General features: G+C 35.4%; 1 protein-coding gene across 2 annotated transcripts in view; it reads right to left on the bottom strand.

Annotated features, from left to right (window-relative positions):
* CPNE8 (copine 8) overlaps window positions 1–24996 on the bottom strand; it is a 336491-nt gene that overhangs the window by 85600 nt on the left and 225895 nt on the right. For both annotated transcript variants that reach the window (XM_060111969.1, XM_060111970.1), the window contains one exon: window positions 2074–2149. In XM_060111969.1, the coding sequence (XP_059967952.1) occupies window positions 2074–2149 (76 nt within the window). The remainder of the gene's footprint in view (window positions 1–2073; window positions 2150–24996) is intronic.

The raw sequence follows: 24996 nt of genomic DNA on the forward strand, positions 1-24996 counted from the left end.
CCTGGCAGAATAAATAATGAGTGATCTTGAAGATGGGTCCGTTGAGATTTTCTAGTTTAAGAAAGAAAAAGAAAAAATATGAACTTGTGAGATATGATCAAGCATAACAACATATATATATATATATATATATATATATATATATATATATATACACACTGGGAAAACCAAAAGGAGAAGGGAGAGTGAAAGGGGCAGAAAGAATATTTGAGTACAAAAAGGAGAAGGGAGAGTGAATGGGGCAGGAAGAATATTTGAAGGAATAATGGTTGAAAATTTCCAAGGTTGCCTCAACAAAACTGAATCCTTACATGTGTGCAGAAAATGAAGTTTCCAGTGTATTGGACCAAGAGCTAGCTGTCCATTGAAATTCTAAAAGTACTTAGACTTAACACATAATGTTCCTCCAGATTTTCTTCAGACTGATCTCTTCTATTGATAATATGAATAATAAGAATACATTTTTATTTGAAGTTATGGCACAAGTATTCATGCAGGTATTTAATAAGGAATAATTGTTACTAAGCTTATTTGTCATAACATCAGATGTGACACCAATCTCATTAAACAAGCTTTGTTGGATAAGAGAGATACAAAGAGAAGAAGACATTTTAAAGCTAAGGAAACTCAAAATAATTGATCTCTGGAGCATTATGTGACTGGCAGTAAATGAGTTCTAAGTACAAGGAGAACTAGTATTCATGTGTTGTTTCTCCTCAGCCTTGACGGTTTGGAGAAAAAACAGGCATCCATATAAGTACAACCTGTCTTATATTACTTCTACTGTCTATTTAGAGCCTTAATATTCTGTCCCCGAAAGACCCAGATAGAAAAATTGATCCATTACTCCAACTTTGTCTTTGCCTGGGGTAGCTTTCTTGGGATAAGTTTGCTGCACCACACTCTAGATATCTCAGAGTCAACTAGGTATATATAGCACCTATCAAGATAATCTAAATGCATTTTACGTGTTTGTCTCTCCCATTAGACAGTGAAATTTTCATTCATTGCTCCATCCTTGGGAGTGTGGAATATAGAAGTCATGTCATAAATATTTTATTCATAAACTAATAAATGAATGAATGCATGGAATACAACTGCTTTAGCCTAGTAAGAAGGTGATAGGAGAAGGACATTCCTCCACTCTTAACTTAAAGGAGGTCAATTTTAGTGTCAAATAGTGTCAATCTGGCAGGAAAGAGTTATCATTATTTACTAAGTACTGAGATATTCTCCTTTGCTAATGATGTATATTAAATTTAAAAAATCACAGAGGGAACTTCCTGGTGGTCCAGTGGTTAAGAGTTCACCTTCCAATGCAAGGGGTGCGGGTTTGATCCCTGGTTGGGGAGCTAAGATCCTACATGTCTCAGGGCCAAAAAACCAAAACATAAAACAGAAGCAATATTGTAACAAATTCAATAAACATTTAAAAAATGGTCCACATCAAAACAGTCTTTAAAAAAATCACAGAGAATGTACAGATAACAAAGCTCAAGGATTAACAGTGCTAGAACATACCTTATGCTCAACACGTATCTGGTAGTTAACTGGCAAGATAGGTTTAAGGCAGAAATAACTAGTGTGTTTGCTTTAATAACTTGGATTTCTTTAATGACTGAATCATACTTTCTCATTTCCTTCAGTCTTCATCTAAATAACAGGTAAGATGCTCAAACATACTAAGCAAAAAACGACTTGTATGTAACACAATGCCTACACAGAAAATTTTTCTATTTTTATTAAAAAAGGATTGAGGAAGATCTTAGGAAGGCAAAACATAAAGGCTGAAGCTCAAAGAAGAATAAACTTGTATCTATATTGAATGTTTTTAAAATAAGAAAACGTTTCATAGGCAAGAATTTTTAAATCACTCAAAGTAGATTCGAAAGACCACGTGATTTGAAGAGAAATACTATTATTTAATCTCAAAAACCAATCTGCTCAATAAGTTTAAAGATTCGTACACATATTGGTAACCTTTGGCAATTATCTTTTGTAAAAACCTATACTTTAAAAGAATAAATATACTTATTCCAGAGAAAAATAATAATAAAATAAAATTCCTCTTACCTCATATATATTGAACTGTGATTGCCCTCTAGAAAGTTCCCTATAGCTTGTTGTAAATTCTCCAATGAAATCATGACTAAAATTAAGGGGAAAAATATACATAGTATTAGTTTTCATACATTTGTTAATTATGTTTTAAAACTTTAAAAACTATAGTTTAATCATGAAAAATGCTTGATATTATTATGAACATAACATGATAATTTAAAACACACTGATACATAATTTCATTGTTCTTTAATTGTTAAGTATACCCAAAATTACATTTTGTTAGTATTCAAAAAATATTTAACTTATCCCACCAATGCTAATATTTCAAAGAGGTATATTAGGTTTAATAACTCATATCTCAAAAGCATTTTATCATCTATGCTATTCAAATAATTAACTATTAATTAGGATGAAAGTTTAAGACACTCAAAGATTTATTATTATCATATCAATAATCACAAATATAATAAACAAATCTTCAAACTTTTCTATGACCAGGATGTAATAGGACACTAGTTTTAAAAGGGACACTATTTTTTTTTTTTTTTTTTTTGCGGTACACGGGCCTCTCACTGTTGTGGCCTCTCCTGCTGCGGAGCACAGGCTCTGGACGTGCAGGCCCAGTGGCCATGGCTCAAGGGCCCAGCCGCTCTATGGCACGCGGGATCCTCCCAGACCGGGGCACGAACCCGTGTCCCCTGCATCGGCAGGCGGACTCTCAACCACTGCGCCACCAGGGAAGCCCCAAAGGGACACTATTTTTAAACATTAACATAGAGAATATTCACCAAGTCTTATACTAATAATTTTAAAATATATTGTTAATACAAAACATGGTTATTCTAAACTTCTTTACCTTAAAGCAATCATCACTGCCTTCTCAGAAACAGAACTTCTACAGGTGCCTTCTCAGTTTAGGTGTGGAAGGGTAAGGATTGAGAAAGCATATATTAGTTCTCACTATAAAATCCTTACTAATGTGATTACTGAGGCTGGCTTATGCAACTGTAAAACAGATGTTATGCATTCACCGGTTTAGAAGGGACGTGTATTCTACTACTCTGCACTAATTTAATGGTCAACACTAGGTTGAACACACACTGCTGAGAAATAAACATATAATGCTGGTATTTGGTGCAGTGGTGAAATGTAATGCATCAGAGGAAGAAGATCAAGACTGTAGGAGCTGAAGTAGTATAACAAACATAGGGGGTGTTGTCACTGCTATTTGTATCATAAGAGTTTAAGCTTGGCCCATTTGCTTGCAAATGTGAGGTGTTTATTACCATAAAAATGGATATTTTCCCCAAACTCCAGGCAGGTTTATGCTTAACTGTGATTCACTAAAATCCATAAACCTTCCATAGACCTGATGACCAGTAACAAGCAACAAGCAAATTGTGTCTAGCCAACGAAACTACTGATTGCTAAAGCTGGGATTTCAAAGGAAAATTTGCTGCCATTAATTTAAGTAGCGTTTTTGTAACAAAAATTTTTTTTTAATTAAGATAAAACTCAGATATCCAGCCTCCCAGTTCTCCCTTATCTTAAAGATCTTGTGCTTTTATGACAATAGTCTATACAAGGCATTCTTCTTTACCCCAGTATCACCTTTTTTAGATTTAACTTTCCAAAGCAGATCTACACACATGAAAATGATAAAAGGAAAGAGCATTGAAGACTGTAACCAAATATATTTGCATTTTTGCATTTGTGAATCCAAACCTCCAGTATTCACTCTTTCGATTTACACAGGGAAAATTACAAAACAGTACTTTTGTGCTACATATTTCTTATAAATAAAATAATTCTCTTTGACTTTTAGAAGTGCAAGCTTATAGCTGTGATATCTTTCACAGAAATCTTGAAAATTCTGAGTTATGGAAATTCTGCTTAGAACCTATCCTCTTCCATTGCTATGTGTGTTTTATATAACTTAATTGTCACCGAGAAAATGTTCTATTAAAGCACTTTAAACACAACACTTTGATATTGGTAAGTGTGGACAAGCCTTGTATAACCAGAGCTCACCACACTTGTGGTAGGAATCTAATATTGAAGCCTTAGAAAATGGCTGGATCATTTACTCCCTCATGGTGGTTTTCTGACTGTGTAAATTCTACACCTGTTTGGTTCATTATTTAAATTCAATGTTTAGGCCTCCTGCCACTCAATACTAATCAAGAACTTGGGTGAGAGAAGCAATAGTTACTGGTTTCCATTACTCAGTTGAGATCAATTATGCAATTACTCAATCACATCTCAAGAACATGTAATACATCCATCTGGATAAAGCCTGTCCAACAGAGTGGCAAATCTGTACTCAAGTGCAATGGTCAGGTTTCCTCAACTGCACACTGACATGCCATGCTGAAGTCATGGTGAAACTTTCTAAGAAGCAGTTTTTGAATATCTAGATCTGTTTTGTTCTTGTTAAATTTGTTACCCTACAGAGTTGAGTGATTAACAAAGGGGTACAATTCTCTTTGGTCTCAGTGCTAGGAATCTGTGCTGCTCACTTGTGTTTCCTATTCTGAAAAGACCCTGTTTATCATGAAACGGAGATTTTTGCCTCTGAAGTCGGTTGTTAAAAGAGCTTAAGCCAAATTTGTGGCACATCTCTAGCACGATATGTTTTCATGATGTGCTAGGAATCCTCAGCAACCTTTTCAGATATCTTACTCTTATTTTCCCTTTGCTTCAATTTCCTCACACAGTTTGGTTCACTATGTCTTATTATAAGCTTCCTTGGATCTTTTCAGAATAAGACAGAACATAAATAAAGAATGAATAAAATACTTGTTCCCCCTTCTGAATCTTGTTCAAGATGATTATTTTGCATAAAACACTTAATTTGCATGTCATACAAATGCAATGCCATCTTTGTGCTGTAGAGGAGAAAATGTATTGAGTCACAAATTACATTTCATGCTCCAAGACAAGATTTCTGTGACATACAGAAAACACATCATTGCATCTATTTAGATACAGAGAAATGGATGATCAAGAAGTGATGATTTGTCAAAAGGTCATAAACATAAGTGGCAACAGCAATGAAAGAGCCAAGCCTAGACATAAGGTGATTTGTCTCATGAATACATCTGAAGAATCTGGGTGGATAAGTGAATAATTCTCAGATCTCTTGAAATGCATGGGAATTTTTAGTTTCCTTTGTCAACTGCTGTCCTTCAAATACTATATATTAAATCATAGGTAAGTACTTTAAAGTAAGTATTGAAGGAGGTTTTCACTGATTTATTCTTATAATTATCTTTTTCCCTATCATCAACCATTACTAGATTCTACTGAGACTAAAAGAAAGAAAAGTAATTTAATATTTTTTTCTGTTCAAAACTGTCAATACTGTAATTTGAAACAATTCTTACTATACAGAGAAATATGATGAAAAGTACTTTGATAATAAATTACAATCAACAATTTCCTTGAGATTCAATAATACTGCTTTGCTATTTCCTGTTAATTTAATTGTAACTAAAATAATTCTTCTATGTTATAAGTCTCAAGCTCTCTGACTGCATTTACAAAATAAAGTTTACTGCAGGGTGGTTGATCTGATTTGTGTCCATTTACATCTCTAATTTTTTTCCAAAAAAATTTTATAATTGATATATGTTATTTAAAATCTGAGGAAATAAACCAATATTGAGAGCAAATTGATTAATATCATAGGTAGTAACTTGGCTCTAAAATGCCTTGTTTGAGTAAAGTGATTAAATTTTTTAATAAAATCTGTATATTATAATCATTTCTATGCTCTATTAGTAGTGGAAAATGGGTATTATGTACATTCATATTTATATCTGAAACATGTAGGACAGTCCCTATTTAACAAAGTGTCCATCTTCCCCTACTTTTGGCATCTTGTTTCACTTATCTTTTACTCTACTGCTTTGCTATTATCTCCTCTAAGAAATCTTTCCTGCTTTCTGCTCTTCCCCTTTGTTTAAAAAAAAACCCCAATCCTCTCTATCATCATACTTCCTATACTGTATAACAGCTGTTGTTTATATATCTCCCCTCTTAGCTTTTATAACATACTTGAAGTTAAGAAAGATGATAATTTCATCTCAGTATTCTCAGCATCTACTTCAGTGCCTGGTAACCAATGGGAATTTTTGAATGTTGCAAATATACTCAAGTTAATATCACGGTCATGCTGTAATCTTACCTTGCCAGTAATATTAACAATTTTGCCTCTCATGAATTTTATTTAGTCCAAAAGAATGGCACAAGTGCAAAACATATTAGCCATTGCTACTCTATTTCTTTGAAACAACTCTGAGGGTAATGCTGATAACTGTTATTTTCCCATAGAAATGCACCCACATAATCACACCAAAGACATAGAAAAAATAGAGGAGAATATTGCCTTTGCTTGGCGTTTCCAGTGATCTTCCTGAAGATCAACCTGCTTTGGGCAGAATAGATGACGCTTATTTTCCTCTCAGTCATTAAACTAATTTTTGCACATAGATACAAATGACAAATACACACTGAGTCCATCTCATCCCTCTCTCTATCATCATATTGTCTTGAGTAAATCAGTCACTTTGGGGTCTTTATGTCTTCACCTAAAACTTGGAGGCAATGTCTATTTACTGTTTTGAAAATAATCCTAGATAATTCATTTGAATTCTTTCTGTGAAAGGTGTTTAATTCCTTATAAAAACATTACTAAAATACATTTTTCTGATTAGTAAGTAATATGACTCTAGACACTTATATGTATAGTTTGAAAGCAGCTTTCATCAAAATAACCCTTTGAAGATGTAACAGGTTTATGTATTGCTATTTGGGTGTTACACATATACCTGTGTCTTGTACTGGTCTTATGTAAGAATGTTTAATTCATTAAGCATACCTCTCTTTTGGAGTGTGACATGTTTCAGGTGTGCATTAACGAATGTCTCAAATGAGGATTTGTAAACAAACTGTATATTAAAGATAATTTCTCTAATTGGGATACTGAAAAGGTTTCAGCACAAAAATTGGCAGGATCTTTCTTATTTGAAGCCAAGCTATTAATTCCATAATTACAAGTAAAATGTACCATGGGACTTGTGATTTCCCATGATCACCACAAAAAGTCTTTATAAGTCCAGATAACAATAGCCTATCAGCTGTCCCTGATTTTGCTTTTTTTTTTTTCTCTTCTAGTCAAAGCTTTTGACTTTGACCCAACTTTTCAACATTTAGGAATTTTTTATTAATGAGATGACACTAGCCTTCACTGATTCTTAAAATTTCAAAAAAATCAAGTCTTTTTTTTTCTTGTAACTTTCTCAAATCCAGACAGATAATTTAGTTTCCTTTAAAAAGTCAGAAATATGGCTTTAACTATTCCTCAGTTATGAGTTGGTCTATATTTAAATCTACAGAACTATCATGATTCTTAATTAATTGCCCCAGTAAACACAGATTATCAGCACATTCTGACAAAAGTAATTTTTTTCTTTGTAATGTCCTGGTTTGTTTTTACTGGTAGAAATTATTATATATAAGATATATATGAATGTATTCAATGTAGAAGTTTTCACTTATCTGCAGTTTTGTTGAAATTTTAAGTAATTTCAAAAGGTTTACATTTACTTTTCTCCTTCTTTAGATTACAACACTTCTGAGCCTCCAAGAAGGAAACAGATATCACCCTCAAATATTAACAATTCCCAGGAGAAAATGGCTAATTTTATCTGTCTTATTAAAACCTGCTCCTTGATCCATTTCTAATACAGGCAGAAATTTTAAAAGATATAAATACCATATATATATATAATAAGTCTTCATTTCCTTTTGGGTGTAAATATATATAAAATTTTACATAATCATATATAATGTTACATCTACATAATCATACATTTTAGTGAGTTTATATTTCACCTATTATTACTTAATATTTTGCTTATTAACTTTATTTTCACTTATTTCTTTATCTACACAAAGAGTTAGACAAATCACATTTTCTAAGATAAAGACAATATTTTTGATGTGGTTTAGATATAGCAAATGATATATGCCATAATAAAGAAACTGTTATTTATGATGAGTTATCAGATTGAAACCAAAATTGTATGCCTAAATACTCCAATTTAAAAAAAAATACACGCTGTATACGTATTTTTAAAGTGTATTTTATATTATATACATTACTTTCAATGTTAGATTATTTAAACTGCATGTATATCTATACTGTAAATTTTAACTACACATAAAGCTAACTTTTGAAAGAGAATTGCCTTCAATTTTTTTCTATTGCCTCTAATAAGCTTAATGCACCAAAATATTGTCAAGCAAAAACTCCTCATTCAAATTCCATTTTACCTAATCAAATAAAAAGTGTGTCATATCTAAAGCCAAAAATTCTTAATGCAAAATAACTTTTACCTAGCGACAGTTTTACAAATGCAATTTAATTCATTATAAGGCAGGATGGAGTTTTTTTAGCTCTACAGGGCCTCTGGATATTTTTCTACGATAATATGAATTAGGAAGTTAACTGAGATAACATCTGAAGTAAAAATCTTCTCTAATTTTATGGAGTTTTATTTTAAATTTTATTTATTTATTTATTTTAAAATGTATTATTAATTAATTTATTTATTTTTGGTTGGGTTGGGTCTGTTGCTGTGTGCAGGTTTTCTCTAGTTGCAGCGAGTGGAGGCTACTCTTCGTTGCAGGGCGCGGGCTTCTCATTGCGGTGGCTTCTCTTGTTGCGGAGCACGGGCTCTAGGCGCGTGGGCTTCAGTAGTTGCACCACGCAGGCTCAGTAGTTGTGGTGCACAGGCTTAGTTGCTCCACAACATGTGGGATCGTCCCAGACCAGGGTTCGAATCCGTGTCCCCTGCATTGGCAGGCAGATTGTTTACAACTGTGCCACCAGGGAAGTCCCCAATTTTGTGGATTTTTAAATACTTATGTTATATGCATGTCACATATTTTCTCTGTAATTTCAAAGTGATTGAATTCTAATCTTTAGCTTGAGCGTTAATCTCTGGAAAGAAATGTCTGTGTGATTCATTATCCCGTTTCTAAAATATACACTATCAGTTAGTGAATGTTATTTTTTTCAGACTAACGAGAATTAATAAAAATAATCAGTATTACTATAATAAGCAAAGCAAAACAAAATAAATGAAACAGAAGCAGTATTAACATAAAATAATAATAAATTTTATATTGGCAAAAGGATCAAAGTTTTTAAAAATGGGATTCCATGCTTTTGTAGCTTCTTAGTCTTTCTTTGTCATTGGTTTATGCCCAAATAAATGCAATTCAAAGTAATCACTTTCTCTCCAGCATATTAATACAGTAAGTCCCCTACATATGAACCTTCAAGTTGCAAACTTTCAAAGATGCAAACGTGCATGAAATTGAAGCTTGCCCTCCATCTCCTATTGCTGAAGATCCCTCAGCTCTATCATCTCCCAACTCCTCTCCCTCCTCCACTCAGTAACTCTTCTTGCCTGTTCACTTGATGCCAGCCCCTGTATGCCAGCTGTTGTACTGTACTACTGTATTTTTCAAGTTGCTGTACTGTAAGATTAAAAATGCTTTCTTTATTTCTTTGTGTTTGTTCTTTATGTATTATTTGTGTGAAAAGTATTATAAACCTATTACAGTATAGTACTATATAGCCGATTGTGTTAGTTGGGTACCTAGGCTAAATTTGTTGGACTTACTAACAAATTGCACTTACGAATGGGCTCTTGGAATGGAACTCATTTGTACTTAGGAAACTTACTGGAACATTTATTCAAGACTAAAAAAAAAAAAAAAGAAAAGCACACAAACACCAGTCATAAGAAGATAGGCTCAATTCATAGTTTAAAAACTGTTATTTTAGCTATGTATCATATGCTTTTATAAATTGTTTGTTAACACACTGGTATATTTCTTGGCTAGTACTTAATTTATGTATTACTTTTTTCACTCAAACTTGCCTGAGTTCATAGATAAATCTATTTGTTCATCCATCTAGATTTACTATAATATTGCTAGCTTTGTTTATTCTCTGTAAGCATTGACTACTACTGTAATGTCTTTAAGAGATAATTATATCATCTTAACTTGTCTTCCTTTCTCACAATGTTTAAGACTGGAACACAGGGATTCTATGATTTCTCTAACCAAGGTTCGTACTGATAGGAAAGTGCCAGTGAAAAAACCTGACAGGAGTAATATATACACACACACACACACACAACACAATTCCCAGCCTGAAAGAGCAAAAGCTGGCAAGTTGCACACTACAGTCCACTGCTACTTATGGTTAAGGTCTTTTCAGTGGCAAACAATCCCTTCTTCGCCTCTGGCATACCTTTTCTATTCTATGTGTAGGGACACTTTTTCCTACAGTGGTGCCAGAGTTGCCAACAAACATCATAAGTGTTCTAGCTCTGTTGCCATCCTTACTTGTGGAAGGATGCTCCCTCTGGCCACCAGTCTCCATACTGTCCATTACCTTCCTGACAGACTGAGGTACTCCAAAAGAGACAAGAGAGATCAGCTGCAAATGGTAAGTCACAAAGATGAGGAAATTAAAGTAAATTTGCTATTGAAGTTCTTTCAAACCTATGGGGAAAAATGCATTTTGGAGAGCTTTCTTTGATCAGTGTCAAGGTTTCAGATTTAACAGACTTACAAGCTAAAAAAAGAGTGTGTTTATGCAGTAGAAAAATATGAATTATTGCTGTTGTAGTTTCTAATTAATATATATAGATAATTCAAGACTGAAAGCAGTCATCCAAATTGCCTAGAATATTTATCTCAAATAAAACCAAGTAATTCACAAAATTTTATTTTGTGCTGTGTAGATCAGGCATTGGTAGTAAAAAATGTATGTGTTATAAATTTAGAAAATGATCATCTCACTTTGGTGAAATTTCACATTTAAAGCTGACAGAATTTACTGTAATCCTTGGCATAGATCTCATGTGGCAGCTCAGAACTTGCAGATTTGAAAGAGTTTCAGCTACAGGGAGTTGTGTGCTTATTTTTATATTAATATACTTCACATTAATATAAAGATAATAACTACTTATCACCATTCAAGATTTATAAGGTCTTTTTGAGTACCTATATAACTATTCTTTCCACTTCTCTAAATGAATATTATTTTCTTATACTACTTATGGAGAAACACACTTTTTAGGTATTTTGGGTGGCTCTAATAATTCTTTATGTTTTTGAGCAGTGTAATCTTTATGATAATTGGTTTAACAGTGTAAATATCTTCAAAGTATTAGGATATGGAAATAAGATAATATACCTCATAAAAGTGGTTTTTTTTTTTTTTGGTTAGAAGCTTGCATAAATTAATATATTTTTAACTATATGAGGCACCAGAAGACTGTGAAGCAAAATTTCAGAATACCTGAGTTTTCGAGAGATACAGATCTAAGACATTAATCAAGATTAAAAGTACTGAGTGAGTACTTTTAGATGGATAATCCCTATTTGTAGAAGCTCTTCTTCTTTAATACTAAGCATAGTACAAAACTGGTGCTTAAAACCCAACCTAAAAATCTGTGAATTTTCTAGTGGAAGTCAAAGAACTATCCATGCAACTCAATAAAAATAATGTTTTCCTGTTGATTCTACCTTTGGGTTCTACTGATTCTGGTTAAGTCATTAGGCTTCTTAGTAAAAGTTTTCACCCCTCAAAATCATAAAATATACTATCTCATCCACTTCACAAGAAAAGTTTAATTGATTAACTTGAGTTGTTCTGAACAGAACATCAGAAATATGTTTTGGGTTCTTGGAAGAAATGTACTATATTAGAAAATGGCCATAAATGCATAATCTCAGTATATGTTAAAATTAATTTGAGAGGTTACAGTATAAATTTACAATACATACATTCCATTGGCTTGCTTGTTTAAACTATGCTCTCTATATACAAATATATTAGCATGTAATATAAAGTGCATATATGCTCAACTCTTTTTACATATTAAATATCTTATTCTATATAGTTAGTAAAATAACAATAAAGAACTATTTAGAGAGCAATGGCTTCAAATGGGCATTGTGAATGTGTGAAGATTTAAATATAAGAATATTTTTATATACATCTAAATAAATATTCCAATTTTGAATTCACTTTAAACATAAACCATAGGGAAAACTGCACATCAAAAATTCTTCTCTAGTTTGCATGTTTATTCGGTTCTACCAGTAAAGTCACAAATTAAGGCCAAAAAATATGAGTTAACAAGTATTGTATCTCTATTCCAGGGTTGTAATCATAGAATAATTCTAGTAAATCAAGCAACTTAAGTAGCATGATCATTAAATATACATATATTTTCATATGTTGATAAAATTTTATTTCAAGTGTGTATCGATCTCAAGATTTAGAAGATTTGTTTCTGAAAAAGATTGCAAATAATTCTGCAACACCCCTTAGTGTTGCATATATGATTGTAATTAATACATGCCATATATATAATTAACCTGAAATTCGAAAGTTAATAATCCAGATTACTTTGACTTCCTTAGAAACATTACATAATACATATTATATATAGGAGAAATTGTGATACCAAATTTAGTTCTTTTTAAGGACCTTATTTACTACTCACAATATAGTTACTGAGTACTTCCTCAAACTGAATCTTAATGCTAAACAATTACATTTAATCTGTTTAAATATACACACAGAATAAATGAGAAAAATGCAAGAGAATGGCTTATTCTCAGATATTCCTTGATCGTGTCAAATGGAGTGCAATGCCAAAGATGGAAAATTTATGTGGGGCTAGCATAATATTAAAATGTTGCTAATTTTTAGTAACATAAATCTTAATGTGGGCTATAATACATGGCTTAAACTATAATGCAGAAATGATCCAAGACATTATAAAACGTACATACAAAAGAAAGTTGTGCCTTCCATTTCTAATGAAGTGGATAATTGAAGCAATTACTTAGATAATATAAATACACTATTATCTGTATACTTTAAATAAAACCTATTTTTCAGTTTTTGTTTTCCCATCTTCAACTTGCATGTATAGGCACAAATTAGAAATTATGAGTACCAAAACTATGCACCCAAGCAGGTTGGAACTAAGAATATCATAACTGTATATCAGAGTTTAAATATCAAAAACAGAGTAGAAATGCTTGATGTAGGAGAGCAGTGAATCAAACTTCAGGACATTAGGTATCTTTTAGGTACCTCAGCTCAGTCATTTGGTTAAAAACTTTTTATAATAAATAAATAACACCAAGTTCTCAAATATATCTGAACATTTACCAAAGCTAAGTTTTCACTGGTAGTGACAATGTTCTGTGTCTTAGTTTTCCTTCAGATCAATACAATTTGCCTTTTAAGTGTGATTTGACTATAACATGTATAAATGGCTAAAATATTATTTTTGTCTTGTTTTAATTCTTTCAGGTAATGTCTGCTATAGTTACCATCAAATGCTAAAAGGAAGAACCTGTGCTTCAAAGGAAAGATTCTGGACTTCTGAATATCCTGTTCCATTTTTCCTACACTAAGATGATGGGAGATAAAAGCAGCACTTAGAAAGGCAGTTATGTCACACAGTAGTTTGCTTTGAAAGCTATGACTACCTACTAGTCATATAAAACAGACAAGTCATTTCCACATTCTGAACCTTAATTTTCATATCTAAAAAAGAAAAAGAACAATAATAATATTCCTTTGGGGGATTTATTTTTATAATTGAGAGGGAATATGTATAATTGCTTAGACTATCAAATTAAAATTAAAACTCATATAAATAATTATCATGTATTTGAATTATCAAACTATTCTGTAAGAGAAATTTATACAACAAAAAGACCACACTCTTTCCTTCCCATTCATATTCTCTCTTCTTTATCTCTTTTTTTTTTTTTTTTGCGGTATGCGGGCCTCTCACTGTTGTGGCCTCCCCCGTTGCGGAGCACAGGCTCCGGACGCGCAGGCTCCGGACGCGCAGGCTCAGCGGCCATGGCTCACGGGCCCAGCCGCTCCGCGGCATATGGGATCCTCCAAGACTGGGGCACGAACCTGTGTCCCCTGCGTCGGCAGGCGGACTCTCAACCACTTGCGCCACCAGGGAGGCCCTATCTCTTTTTCTGACTAGCCAATTTCAATGGAATATTAAAATTATTACAAAATAAATGTATTCGGCAAGTTCATGTGTGTAGTGAACTTCTCAGTTGTCAAATTTTAAAAACTGTTTTTTACAGGCTTTACTTATTGCTAAATTTAGTTTCATGTGTATTTGAAACACTAATAGGTGACTGAGAAACATAGAGCTACACAACACATGTTAACACAAAATCTCAAATTGTCTTCGTGTTGAGAATCAGAGAAAACAGTGGGTGACCATTACATACCAATAATCATCCTATTGTATAAAGGATAAGTATCATTACTAACAAAAAGTCTTCATACTCACAACCAGAAGTTTTGTTTAACTGTAGGACTTTTATGGCCAGCTCTGCAGAATTTTCTCCCAAAACTCTCATGAAGCAACCACATATACTTAAATTGTTCCCAATAAATTTTTAAAGTAGAATGTTTTCCAATTTATACCTTTAATTTATATTCCAACATCTCTCAGATTCCCTAGTCTCATAGTTCTAATAGCCTGATACACACCTCCACTGTGATATATAATTTTGAAAACAGGAATTAGGGGTGGGAAAGAGAAAAGGATATACTGTAAATGGAAAAACCTTTAGCAGCTCATTCTTGGGAGAGGTAAAGAAAAACTGGGTAAAACCCAGCCAGGACTTGGATATATCTGAATCTGTTAGGAAGAGAGAGCAGAGCCATGTGTAAGAAAGCACAACAGAAATAGGTTGATGTCATCTGAAATGTTTTCATTCTTCTGGCATTAGATCATCAGGAGAGTTTTAGTATTATCTGATTGAGACTATAAAATAGGTTTACATTTGGAGTATCATCAAGACCAAGCAAAAGGTAATATTAGAATTTTAAATTCACCAAGTCCAAAATCAAGTCCATTTCATCCATAAACATGATTTAATTGTATTGATCTGTTCCAAATCTCAAAAAGAAAAAAAAAACAAAACAACAACAACAAAAAAAAAACAGTGTCACCATCAGAGGTTTTTTATTATCCTATTCCAGAATGATTTTCTAAAATGGTTCTCAACCCAAATGTGCATCAGCAGGACCTGGGGAGTTTTTTCAAAAACAAACCTTTAGACTGCACCCCAAGCCTTCTGAAGTAGAATCTGCAAAGATCCTATTTTGAGAAAAGCTCTCTAGGGGATTCTCATGCAAGTCTTCAGTTGAGACCACTGCTGTAAATGGTCCACAATGTTTCTGGCAATAAGAAAATTTCAATATATTTTGATCCTGATTACAGAAAAAGATCAAGGTTTTCTAGAGAACGGAGATGTCACTTAAGGTCATCACAGAGATGTGGAAAATATTCTTCAGGGTAAGCAAAGGTAAAACACTTTGAATATGGATCAAAAATATTTGTGGATGTAGATGGTAAAGTTACCTGAAGCCACGACTATATAAATCAATGCAATATTTTATCCAGTAAACTGGAGGTCAAAAATGATTGTCATGAATTAGTAAAAGAGGTAATGCTTTTTTTGCCTTTTCTTCCTTGGAAACCTCAACACATTTCTCATGCATACTATAATATAAATAAGCTGTATTTTTTCACACTAATTTTTTACAAAATTGCAAACTGGAAGATAGGTCAAAGTATACCATAAAATAACAAAAATGACGAAAACAATGCTGAGCTGCTTCAGAGTTGAATGACTGAATATCTTATGTACACAAATGTCAGTCTCTCAAAATGCTGTTGAAAACTCTGCTTTCTTTCATCAGGAGACTGTTCCTTGGCCAAAAGCCTCATTAAAGAAATTATTCTTCAATGTTTGGAATATAACAGAAACATAAAGTTTTTTATTTTAAGGACAAACACTGAGGATCCTTAGAGATCCTAAGATTCAGAGGAACTTAAAATGATCAGCAGTAAAACAGGTGTTACCTTATGTTTTATGGGGAAAAAGTGCTATTAAAAGTTTCTTTGTTACTGCTCAACTTTAAAATAAGATCTAGAGTCCTATGTAGGGAAAATACAGATTGACTTTAAATATGATTTTGATGTTTTTGTCACTAGAACTAGTAAAATGAGCGTACAAATTATATTAATTAAATGAGTAAGAAAAAATTTAATATATATTTTCTATAAAGATGAATTTGAAATTTGGAACAAATGAATGATCTGGGAGCCAGTTTAACTTCTGCCAGCTCACTCACACTTAATTAAGCATCTATATTTGGAATATAGAATTCCACTCATCTGCTCTTCCCAAGCTGATCGGAAGCAACTAGATTTTTCTGGATTTAATTGAAAGAAAATAATAGGTTCTAGCTCACTAAAAAACACCACATTTTGTATTAACAGCTAATCAAACTACTATTACCAATATTTGTATTTATTGCCAAAGATAGACTCCTTTGTTACGTATCCTCCATTGTGTATCTGTCCAGAGGTAAAATCTCTGCTTGTTGACTTAATCATCTATCTCTCAACCCCAGAGATAAAAAGGTATGAATTGGATTAGGAATATCTAGTCACGCTGTAGAAGTGGCGAGTTGGTATGTCAAATTGATTTATTTATAATGTTGGTATTTCTATACATCTGGTTGACATCTTTTCTTAAGAGATCATGGTAAAATTCTTGAGGATAAGGTAATGCATAAAAAAGTAAATAAAAGGGTATTTAATCACACTATCCATAGATAAACTTGCTAATGGTTAGTATATATTTTCTATTTACATATTTTAACATATTCCAGATACAATGTATAAAGCTGCACTGTCCAATAAGGGAGACAATAGTGAAATGTAGCCATTGATTACTTGAAAACGTGGCTACCAATATGCTGAAGTAGCCTACTAGTAGACTGGCACCAGCCTTGGGCACCCTGGGCCTTGCAGGCAGCTGCCTCAAACTCAGCCCTGCCCCTAGTGGGCAGACAGGAGCCCTCCACTGCAACGACCCTCCCCCTGCCAGCGTCCTGCAATTAGACACTCTGGGACTTGCCTCTCCAATCAGTGGGCCCAAACCTGCCTGGGTTTGAACTGAGCCTCCCCAGGTCCATCAGCCAGTGGACCAGGACATCCACCAACCACCAGCAGCTAGCACCAAACCTGAGAACTCCCAGGCCACACAGCCAACAGCATTGGAACACAACTGCACCCACCAGCAGGCCACCAGTCATGACACAAGGCAGGGTCTGGCAGCCAAACAGGGCAAAAGTCAGCCACGTTTATCAGCATCCCACAGTAGCTGGCACTGACACAAGGGAAGGGCCTACACTGCCCATACAGGGGGCTCCACTAGAGCGATACATCTGGTGACCAGAAGGAAGTATGCTGCTGGGCTCAATAGGATGTCTCCAACATAAAGCCACTCCTCCAAGACTGAGAAACATAAGCAACCTACCTAAACATATAAATAAACATAGAGAATTAGACAAAATGAAGAGACAGAGGAATATATTCCAAATGAAGGAATAAGATAAAACCTCGGAAAAAGAAATAAATGAACTGGAAATAAGGAATATTACCAAGGAGAGTTCAAGGTAATGATCATAAAGATGCTCAACAAATTTGGGAGAAGAATGTATGAACACAGTGAGGAAGTTATAAAGAATTGGAAAATATAAAGAAGAACCAAACAAAGCTGAAGAATATAATAACTGAAATTTAAAAATCACTAGAAGGGCTTGGTTGAGGAAAATGGTGGAAGAGTAAGACTTGGAGATCACAGTTCTCCCCACAGATACATGAGAAATACATCTAGACGTGGAACTGCTCCTATAGAACACCCACTGAATGCAGGCAGAAGACCTCAGACCTCCCAAAAGGCAAGAGACTCCCCACATACCTGGGTAGGGAAAAGAACAAAGAGAAAACAGAGAGAAAAGAATAAGGAAGGGACCTGCACCAGTGGGAGGGTGCTCTGAAGTAGGAAAGGTTTCCACACACTAGGAAGCCCCTTCACGGGCGGAGACTGCGCATGGCGGAGGGGGGAAACATCGGAGCCGTGGAGGAGAGTGCAGCAACAGGGGTGTGGAGGGCAAGGCGGAGAGATTCCCGCACAGAGGATCAGTGCCGACCAGCAATCACCAGCCTGTGAGGCTTGTCTGCTCACCCGCCGGGACGGGTGAGGGCTGGGAACTGAGGCTCGGGCTTCGATCCTATCGCAGGGAGAGGACTGGCGGCATGAACACAGCCTGAAGGGGTTAGTGCGCCATGGCTAGCAGGGAGGGAGTCTGGGAAAAAGCCCGGACCTGCCGAAGAGGCAAGAGAATTTTTCTTCCCTCTTTGTTTCCTCGTTTGCAAAGAGAGGGGATTAAAAGCGCTGCTTAAAGGAGATCCAGAGACGGCGCAAGCCGAGGCTATCAGAGCACACACCAGAGAAGGGCGTGAGGTGCTAAGGCTGCTGCTGCCACCACCAAGAAGGCTGTGTGCGAGCACAGGTCATTATCCACACCTGCCCTGCTGGGAGCCTGTGCAGCCCGCCACTGCCAGGGTCCTGGGATCCAGGGACAATTTCCCTGGGAGAACGCATGGTGTGCCTCAGGGTGGTGCAATGCCACAATGGCCTCTGCCATCGCAGGCTCGCCCTACATCCATACCCCTCCCTCCCCCTGGACTGAGTGAGCCAGAGCCCCCGAATCAGCTGCTCCTTTAACTTCGTCCAGGCTGAGCAAAGAACACGCGCCCTCAGGGGACCTACATGCAGAGCGGGTCCAAATCCAAAGCTGACACCCTGGAGCTGTGCAAACAAACAAGAGAAAGGGAAATCCCTCACAGCAGCCTCAGGAGCAGCGGATTAAATTTCCACAAACAACTTGATGTACCCTGCATCTGTGAAATACCTGCATAGACAACGAATCATCCCAAATTGAGCAGGTGGACTTTGAGAGCAGGATATATTATTATTTCCCCTTTTCCTCTTTTTGTGAGTGTGTATGTATATGCTTCTGTGTGAGATTTTGTCTGTATAGATTTGTTTTCACCATTTGTCCTAGGGTTCTTTCCCTACTTTTTTTTTTTCTTTTTACTTAAAAAAAATTTGTTTTCTTAATATTTTTTTTGTGTGTGTGTGGTACATGGGCCTCTCACTGTTGTGGCCTCTCCCGTTGGGGAGCACAGGCTCCAGACCTGCAGGCTCAGTGACCATGGCTCATGGGACTAGCCACTCCACAGCATGTGGGACCTTCCTGAACCGGGGCAAGAACCTGTGTCCTCTGCATTGGCAGGCAGACTCTCAACCACTGTGCCACCAAGGAAATCCAATTATTTTTTATTTTAATAAATTTATTTTCTTTTATCTTATTTTATTTTATTTTATTTTATTCTCTTTCTTTCTTTATTTCTTTCTACTTTTTCTCCCTTTTATTCTGAGCCGTGTGGATGAAAGGCTCTAGATGTTCCAGCAAGGAGTCAGTGCTGTGCCTCTGAGGTGAGAGAGCCAATTTCAGGACACTGGTCCACAAGAGACCTCCCAACTCCATGTAATATCAAATGGCAAAAATCTCCCAGTGATCTCCATCTCAACATCAAGACCCAGCTTCACTGAAAGACCAGTAAGGTACAGTGCTGGATACCCTATGCCAACAACTAGCAGGACAGGAACAGAACCCCACCCATTAGCAGAGAGGCTGCCTAAAGTCATAATAAGGCCACAGACACCCCAAAACACACCACCAGACGTGGACCTGCCCACCAGAAAGACAAGATCCAGACTTATCCAACAGAACACAGGCACTAGTCCCCTCCACCAGGAATCCTAAACAACACACTGAACCAACTTTAGTCACTAGGGACAGACAGCAAATAAATGGGAACTACGAACCTGCAGCCTATGAAAAGTAGACCCCAACCACAGAAAGATAAGTAAAATGAGAAGATAGAAAAACACACAGCGGATAAAGGAGCAAGGTAAAAACCCACCAGACCTAACAAATGAAAAGGAAATGGGCAGTATAGCTGAAAAAGAATTCAGGAAAATGATAGTAAGATGACCCAAAATCTTGGAAATAGAATAGAGAAAATGCAAGAAACATTTAACAAGGACCTAGAAGAAATAAAGATGAAAGAAGCAATGAGGAACAATGCAATAAATGAAATTAAAACTACTCTAGAAGGGATCAATAGGAGAATAACTGAGGCAGAAGAATGGATAAATGACATGGAAGATAAAATAGTGGAAATAACTACTGCAGAGCAGAATAAATAAAAAGAATGAAAAGAACTGAGGACAGTGTCAGAGACTTCTGGGACAACACTAAATGCACCAACATTCAAATTATAAGGGTCCCAGAAGAAGAAGAGAAAAAGAAAGGGGCTGAGAAAATGTCTGAAGAGATTATAGTTGAAAACTTCCCTAATATGGGAAAGGAAATAGTTAATAAAGTCCAGGAAGCACAGAGAGTCCCAAACAGGTTAAATCTAAGGAGAAACATGACAAGACACATATTAATCAAACTCAAAAATTAAACACAAAGAAAACATATTAAAAGCAGCAAGGGGAAAACAACAAACAACACACAAGGGAAACCCCATAAGGTTAACAGCTGATCTTTCAGCAGAAACTCCGCAAGCCAGAAGGGAGTGGCAGGACATATTTAAAGTGATAAAGGAGAAAAACCTACAACTGAGATTATTCTACCCAGCAAGGATCTCATTCAGATTTGATGGAGAAAATAAAACTTTTACAGACAAGCAAAATCAGAAAGAGTTCAGCACCACCAAACCAGCTTCACAACAAATGCTAAAGGAACATCCCTAGGTAAGAAACACAAGAGAAGGAAAAGACCTACAATAACAAACACAAAACAATTAACAAAATGGGAATAGGAACATACATATTGATAATTACCTTAAATGTAAATGGATCAAATGCTCCCACTAAAAGACACAGACTGGCTGAATGGATACAAAAACAAGACCCATATATATGCTGTCTACAAGAGACCCACTTCAGACCTAGGGACACATACAGACTGAAAGTGAGGGGATGGAAAAAGATTTCCATGCAAATGGAAACCAAAAGAAAGCTGGAGTAGAATTCTCATATCAGACAAAATAGACATTAAAATAAAGACTATTAGAAGAGACAAAGAAGGACACTACATAATGATCAAGGGATCGATCCAAAAAGAAGATATAACAATTGTTAATATTTATGCACACAACACAGAAGCACCTCAATACATAAGGCAAATACTAACAGCCATAAAAGGGGAAATTGACAGTAACACATTCATAGTAGGGCACCTAACACCCCACCTTCACCAATGGACAGATGATCCAAAATGAAAATAAATGAGGAAACACAAGCTTTAAATGATGCATTAAAGAAGATGGACTTAATTGACATTTATAGGACATTCCATCCAAAAACAACAGAATACACATTTTTCTCAAGTGCTCATGGAACATTCTTCAGGATAGACCATATCTTGAGTCACAAATCAAGCCTTGGTAACTTTAAGAAAACTGAAATTGTATCAAGTATCTTTTCCTGCCACAATGCTATGAGACTAGATATCAATTACAGGAAAAGATCTGTAAAAATTACAAACACATGGAGTCTAAACAGTACACTACTTAACAACCAAGTGATCACTGAAGAAATCAAAGAGGAAATTGAAAAATACCTAGAAACAAATGACTATGGAGACACGATGAAAAAAACCTATGTGATGCAGCCAAAGCGGTTCTAAGAGGGAAGTTTATAGCAATACAATCCTACATTAAGAAACAGGAAACATTTCAAATAAACAACCTGAACTTGCACCTAAATCAATTAGTGAAAGAAGAACAAATATCCCTAAAGATAGCAGAAGGAAAGAAATCATAAAGATCGGATCAGAAACAAATGAAAAAGAAATGAAGGAAATGATAGCAAAGATCAATAAAACTAAAAGCTGGTTCTTTGAGAAGATTAAAAAAATCAATAAACCATTAACCAGACTCATCAAGAAAAAAAGGGAGAAGACTCAAATCAATAGAATCAGAAATGAAAAAGGAGAAGTAACAATTGACACTGCAAAAATACAAAAGATCATGAGAGATTACTACAAGCAAGTGCATGCCAATAAAACGGACAACCTGGAAGATATGGACAAATTCTTAGAAATGCACAAACTGCCAAGACTGAACCAGGAAGAAATAGAAAATATGAACTGAACAATCACAAGCACTGAAACTGAAACTGTGATAAAACATCTTCCAACAAACAAAAGCCCAGGACCAGATGGCTTCACAAGTGAATTCTATCAAACATTTAGAGAAGAGCTAACACCTATCCTTCTCAAACTCTTCCAAAATATAGCAGAGGGAGGAGCACTCCCAAACTCATTCTACGAGGCCACCATCACCCTGATAACAGAACCAGACAAAGATGTCACAAAGAAAGAAGCCTATAGGCCAATATCACTGATGAAAATAGATGCAAAAATTCTCAACATAATACTTGCAAACAGAATCCAACAGCACATTAAAAGGGTCATACACCATGATCAAGTGGGGTTTATTCCAGGAATGTAAGGATTCTTCAATATATGCAAATCAATCAATGTGATACACCATATTAACAAAACTAAGGAGAAAAACCATATGATCATCTCAATAGATGCAGAGAAAGCTTTTGACAAAATTGAACACCCATTTATGATAAAAACCCTGCAGAGGGAACTTTCCTCAACATAATAAAGTCCATATATGACACACCCACAGCCAACATCATCCTCAATGGTGAAAAACTGAAACCATTTCCACTAAGATCAGGAACAAGACAAGGTTGCCCACTCTCACCACTCTTATTCAACATAGTATTGGTAGTTTTAGCCACAGCAATCAGAGAAGAAAAGGAAATAAAAGGAATCCAAATCACAAAAGAAGAAGTAAAGCTGTCACCGTTTGCAGATGACATGATACTATATATAGAGAATCCTAAAGATGCTACCAGAAAACTACTAGAGCTAATCAATGAATTTGGTAAAGTAGCAGGATACAAAATTAATGCACAGAAATCACTGGCAGTCCTATACACTAATGATGAGAAATCTGAAAGTGAAATTTAAAAAAAACACTCCCATTTACCACTGCAAAAAATAAGAATAAAATATCTAGGAATAAACCTACCAAAGGGGACCAAAGATCTGTATGCAGAAAATTATAAGACACTGATGAAAGAAAATAAAGGTGATACAAATACCATGTTCTTGGATTGGAAGAATCAACATTGTGAAAATGACTCTACTACCCAAAGCAATCTACAGATTCAATGCAATCCCTATCAAACTACCACTGGCATTTTTCACAGAAGTAGAAAAAAAAATTTCACAATTTTTATGGAAACACAAAATACCCTGAATAGCAAAAGCAATCTTGAGAACGAAATATGCAGCTGGAGGAATCAGGCTCCCTGACTTCAGACTATACTACAAAGCTACAGTAATCAAGACAGTATGGTACTGGCACAAAAACAGAAATATAGATCAATGGAACAGCATAGAAATCCCAGAGATAAAGCCACACAAATATGATCATCATATCTTTGATAAAGGAGGCAATAACATACAGTGGAGAAAGACAGCTTCTTCAATAAGTGGTGCTGGGAAAAGTGGACAGGTACATGTAAAAGTATGAGATTAGAACACTCCATAAGAGCATACACAAAAATAAGCTCAAAATGGATTAAAGACCAAAATATAAGGCCAGAACTATCAAACTCTTAGAGGAAAACTTAGGCAGAACACTCTATGTCATAAATCACAGCAAGATCCATTTTGACCCACCTCCTAGAGAAATGGAAATAAAAACAAAAATAAACTAATGGGACCTAATTAAACTTAAAGACTTTTGCACAGCAAAGGAAACCATAAACAATATGAAAAGACAACCCTCAGAATGGGAGAAAATATTTGCAAATGAAGCAACTGATAAAGGATTAATTTACAAAATTTACAAGCATCTCATGCAGCTCAATAACAAAAAAACCAACAATCCTATCCAAAAATGAGCAGGAGACCTAAATAGACATTTCTCCAATGAATTTATACAGATTGCCAACAAACACATGAAAGAATGCTCAACATCATTAATCATTAGAGAAATGCAAAGCAAAATTAAATGAGATATTATCTCACACCGGTCAGAATGGTCATCATCAAAAAATCTAGAAATGGGCTTCCCTGGTGGCGCAGTGGTTGAGAATCCACCTGCTGATGCAGGGGACGCGGGTTTGTGCCCCGGCCCGGGAGGATCCCACATGCCATGGAGTGGCTGGGCTCGTGAGCCATGGCCGCTGAGCCTGCGCATCTGGAGCCTGTGCTCTGCAGCGGGAGAGGTCACAGCAGTGAGAGGCCCGCGCACCACACACACAAAAAAAATCTAGAAACAATAAATGCTGGAGAAGGTGTGGAGAAAAGGGAACACTCTTGCACTGCTGATGGGAATGTAAATTGATACAGCCTCTATGGAGAACAGTATGGAGTTTCCTTAAAAATAGTACAAATAGAACTACCATACGACCCAACAATCCCACTACTGGGAATATACCATGAGAAAACCATAATTCAAAAAGAGTCATGTACCAAAATGTTCATTGCAGCTCTATTTACAATAGCCAGGAGACGGAAGCAACCTAAGTGTCCATCCTCGGATGAATGCATAAAGAAGATGTGGCACATATGTACAACGGAATATTACTCAGCCATATAAAGAAACGAAATTGAGTTCTTCGTAGTGAGGTGGATGGACCTAGAGTCAGTCATACAAAGTGAAGTAAGTCAGAAAGAGAAAAACAAATGCCATATGCTAACACATATATATGGAATTTAAGAGAAAGAAAAAAAAGGTCATGAAG

This window comes from Mesoplodon densirostris, chromosome 11, assembly GCF_025265405.1.
Source record: "Mesoplodon densirostris isolate mMesDen1 chromosome 11, mMesDen1 primary haplotype, whole genome shotgun sequence".
In the NCBI taxonomy this organism is placed as follows: Eukaryota; Metazoa; Chordata; class Mammalia; order Artiodactyla; family Ziphiidae; genus Mesoplodon; species Mesoplodon densirostris.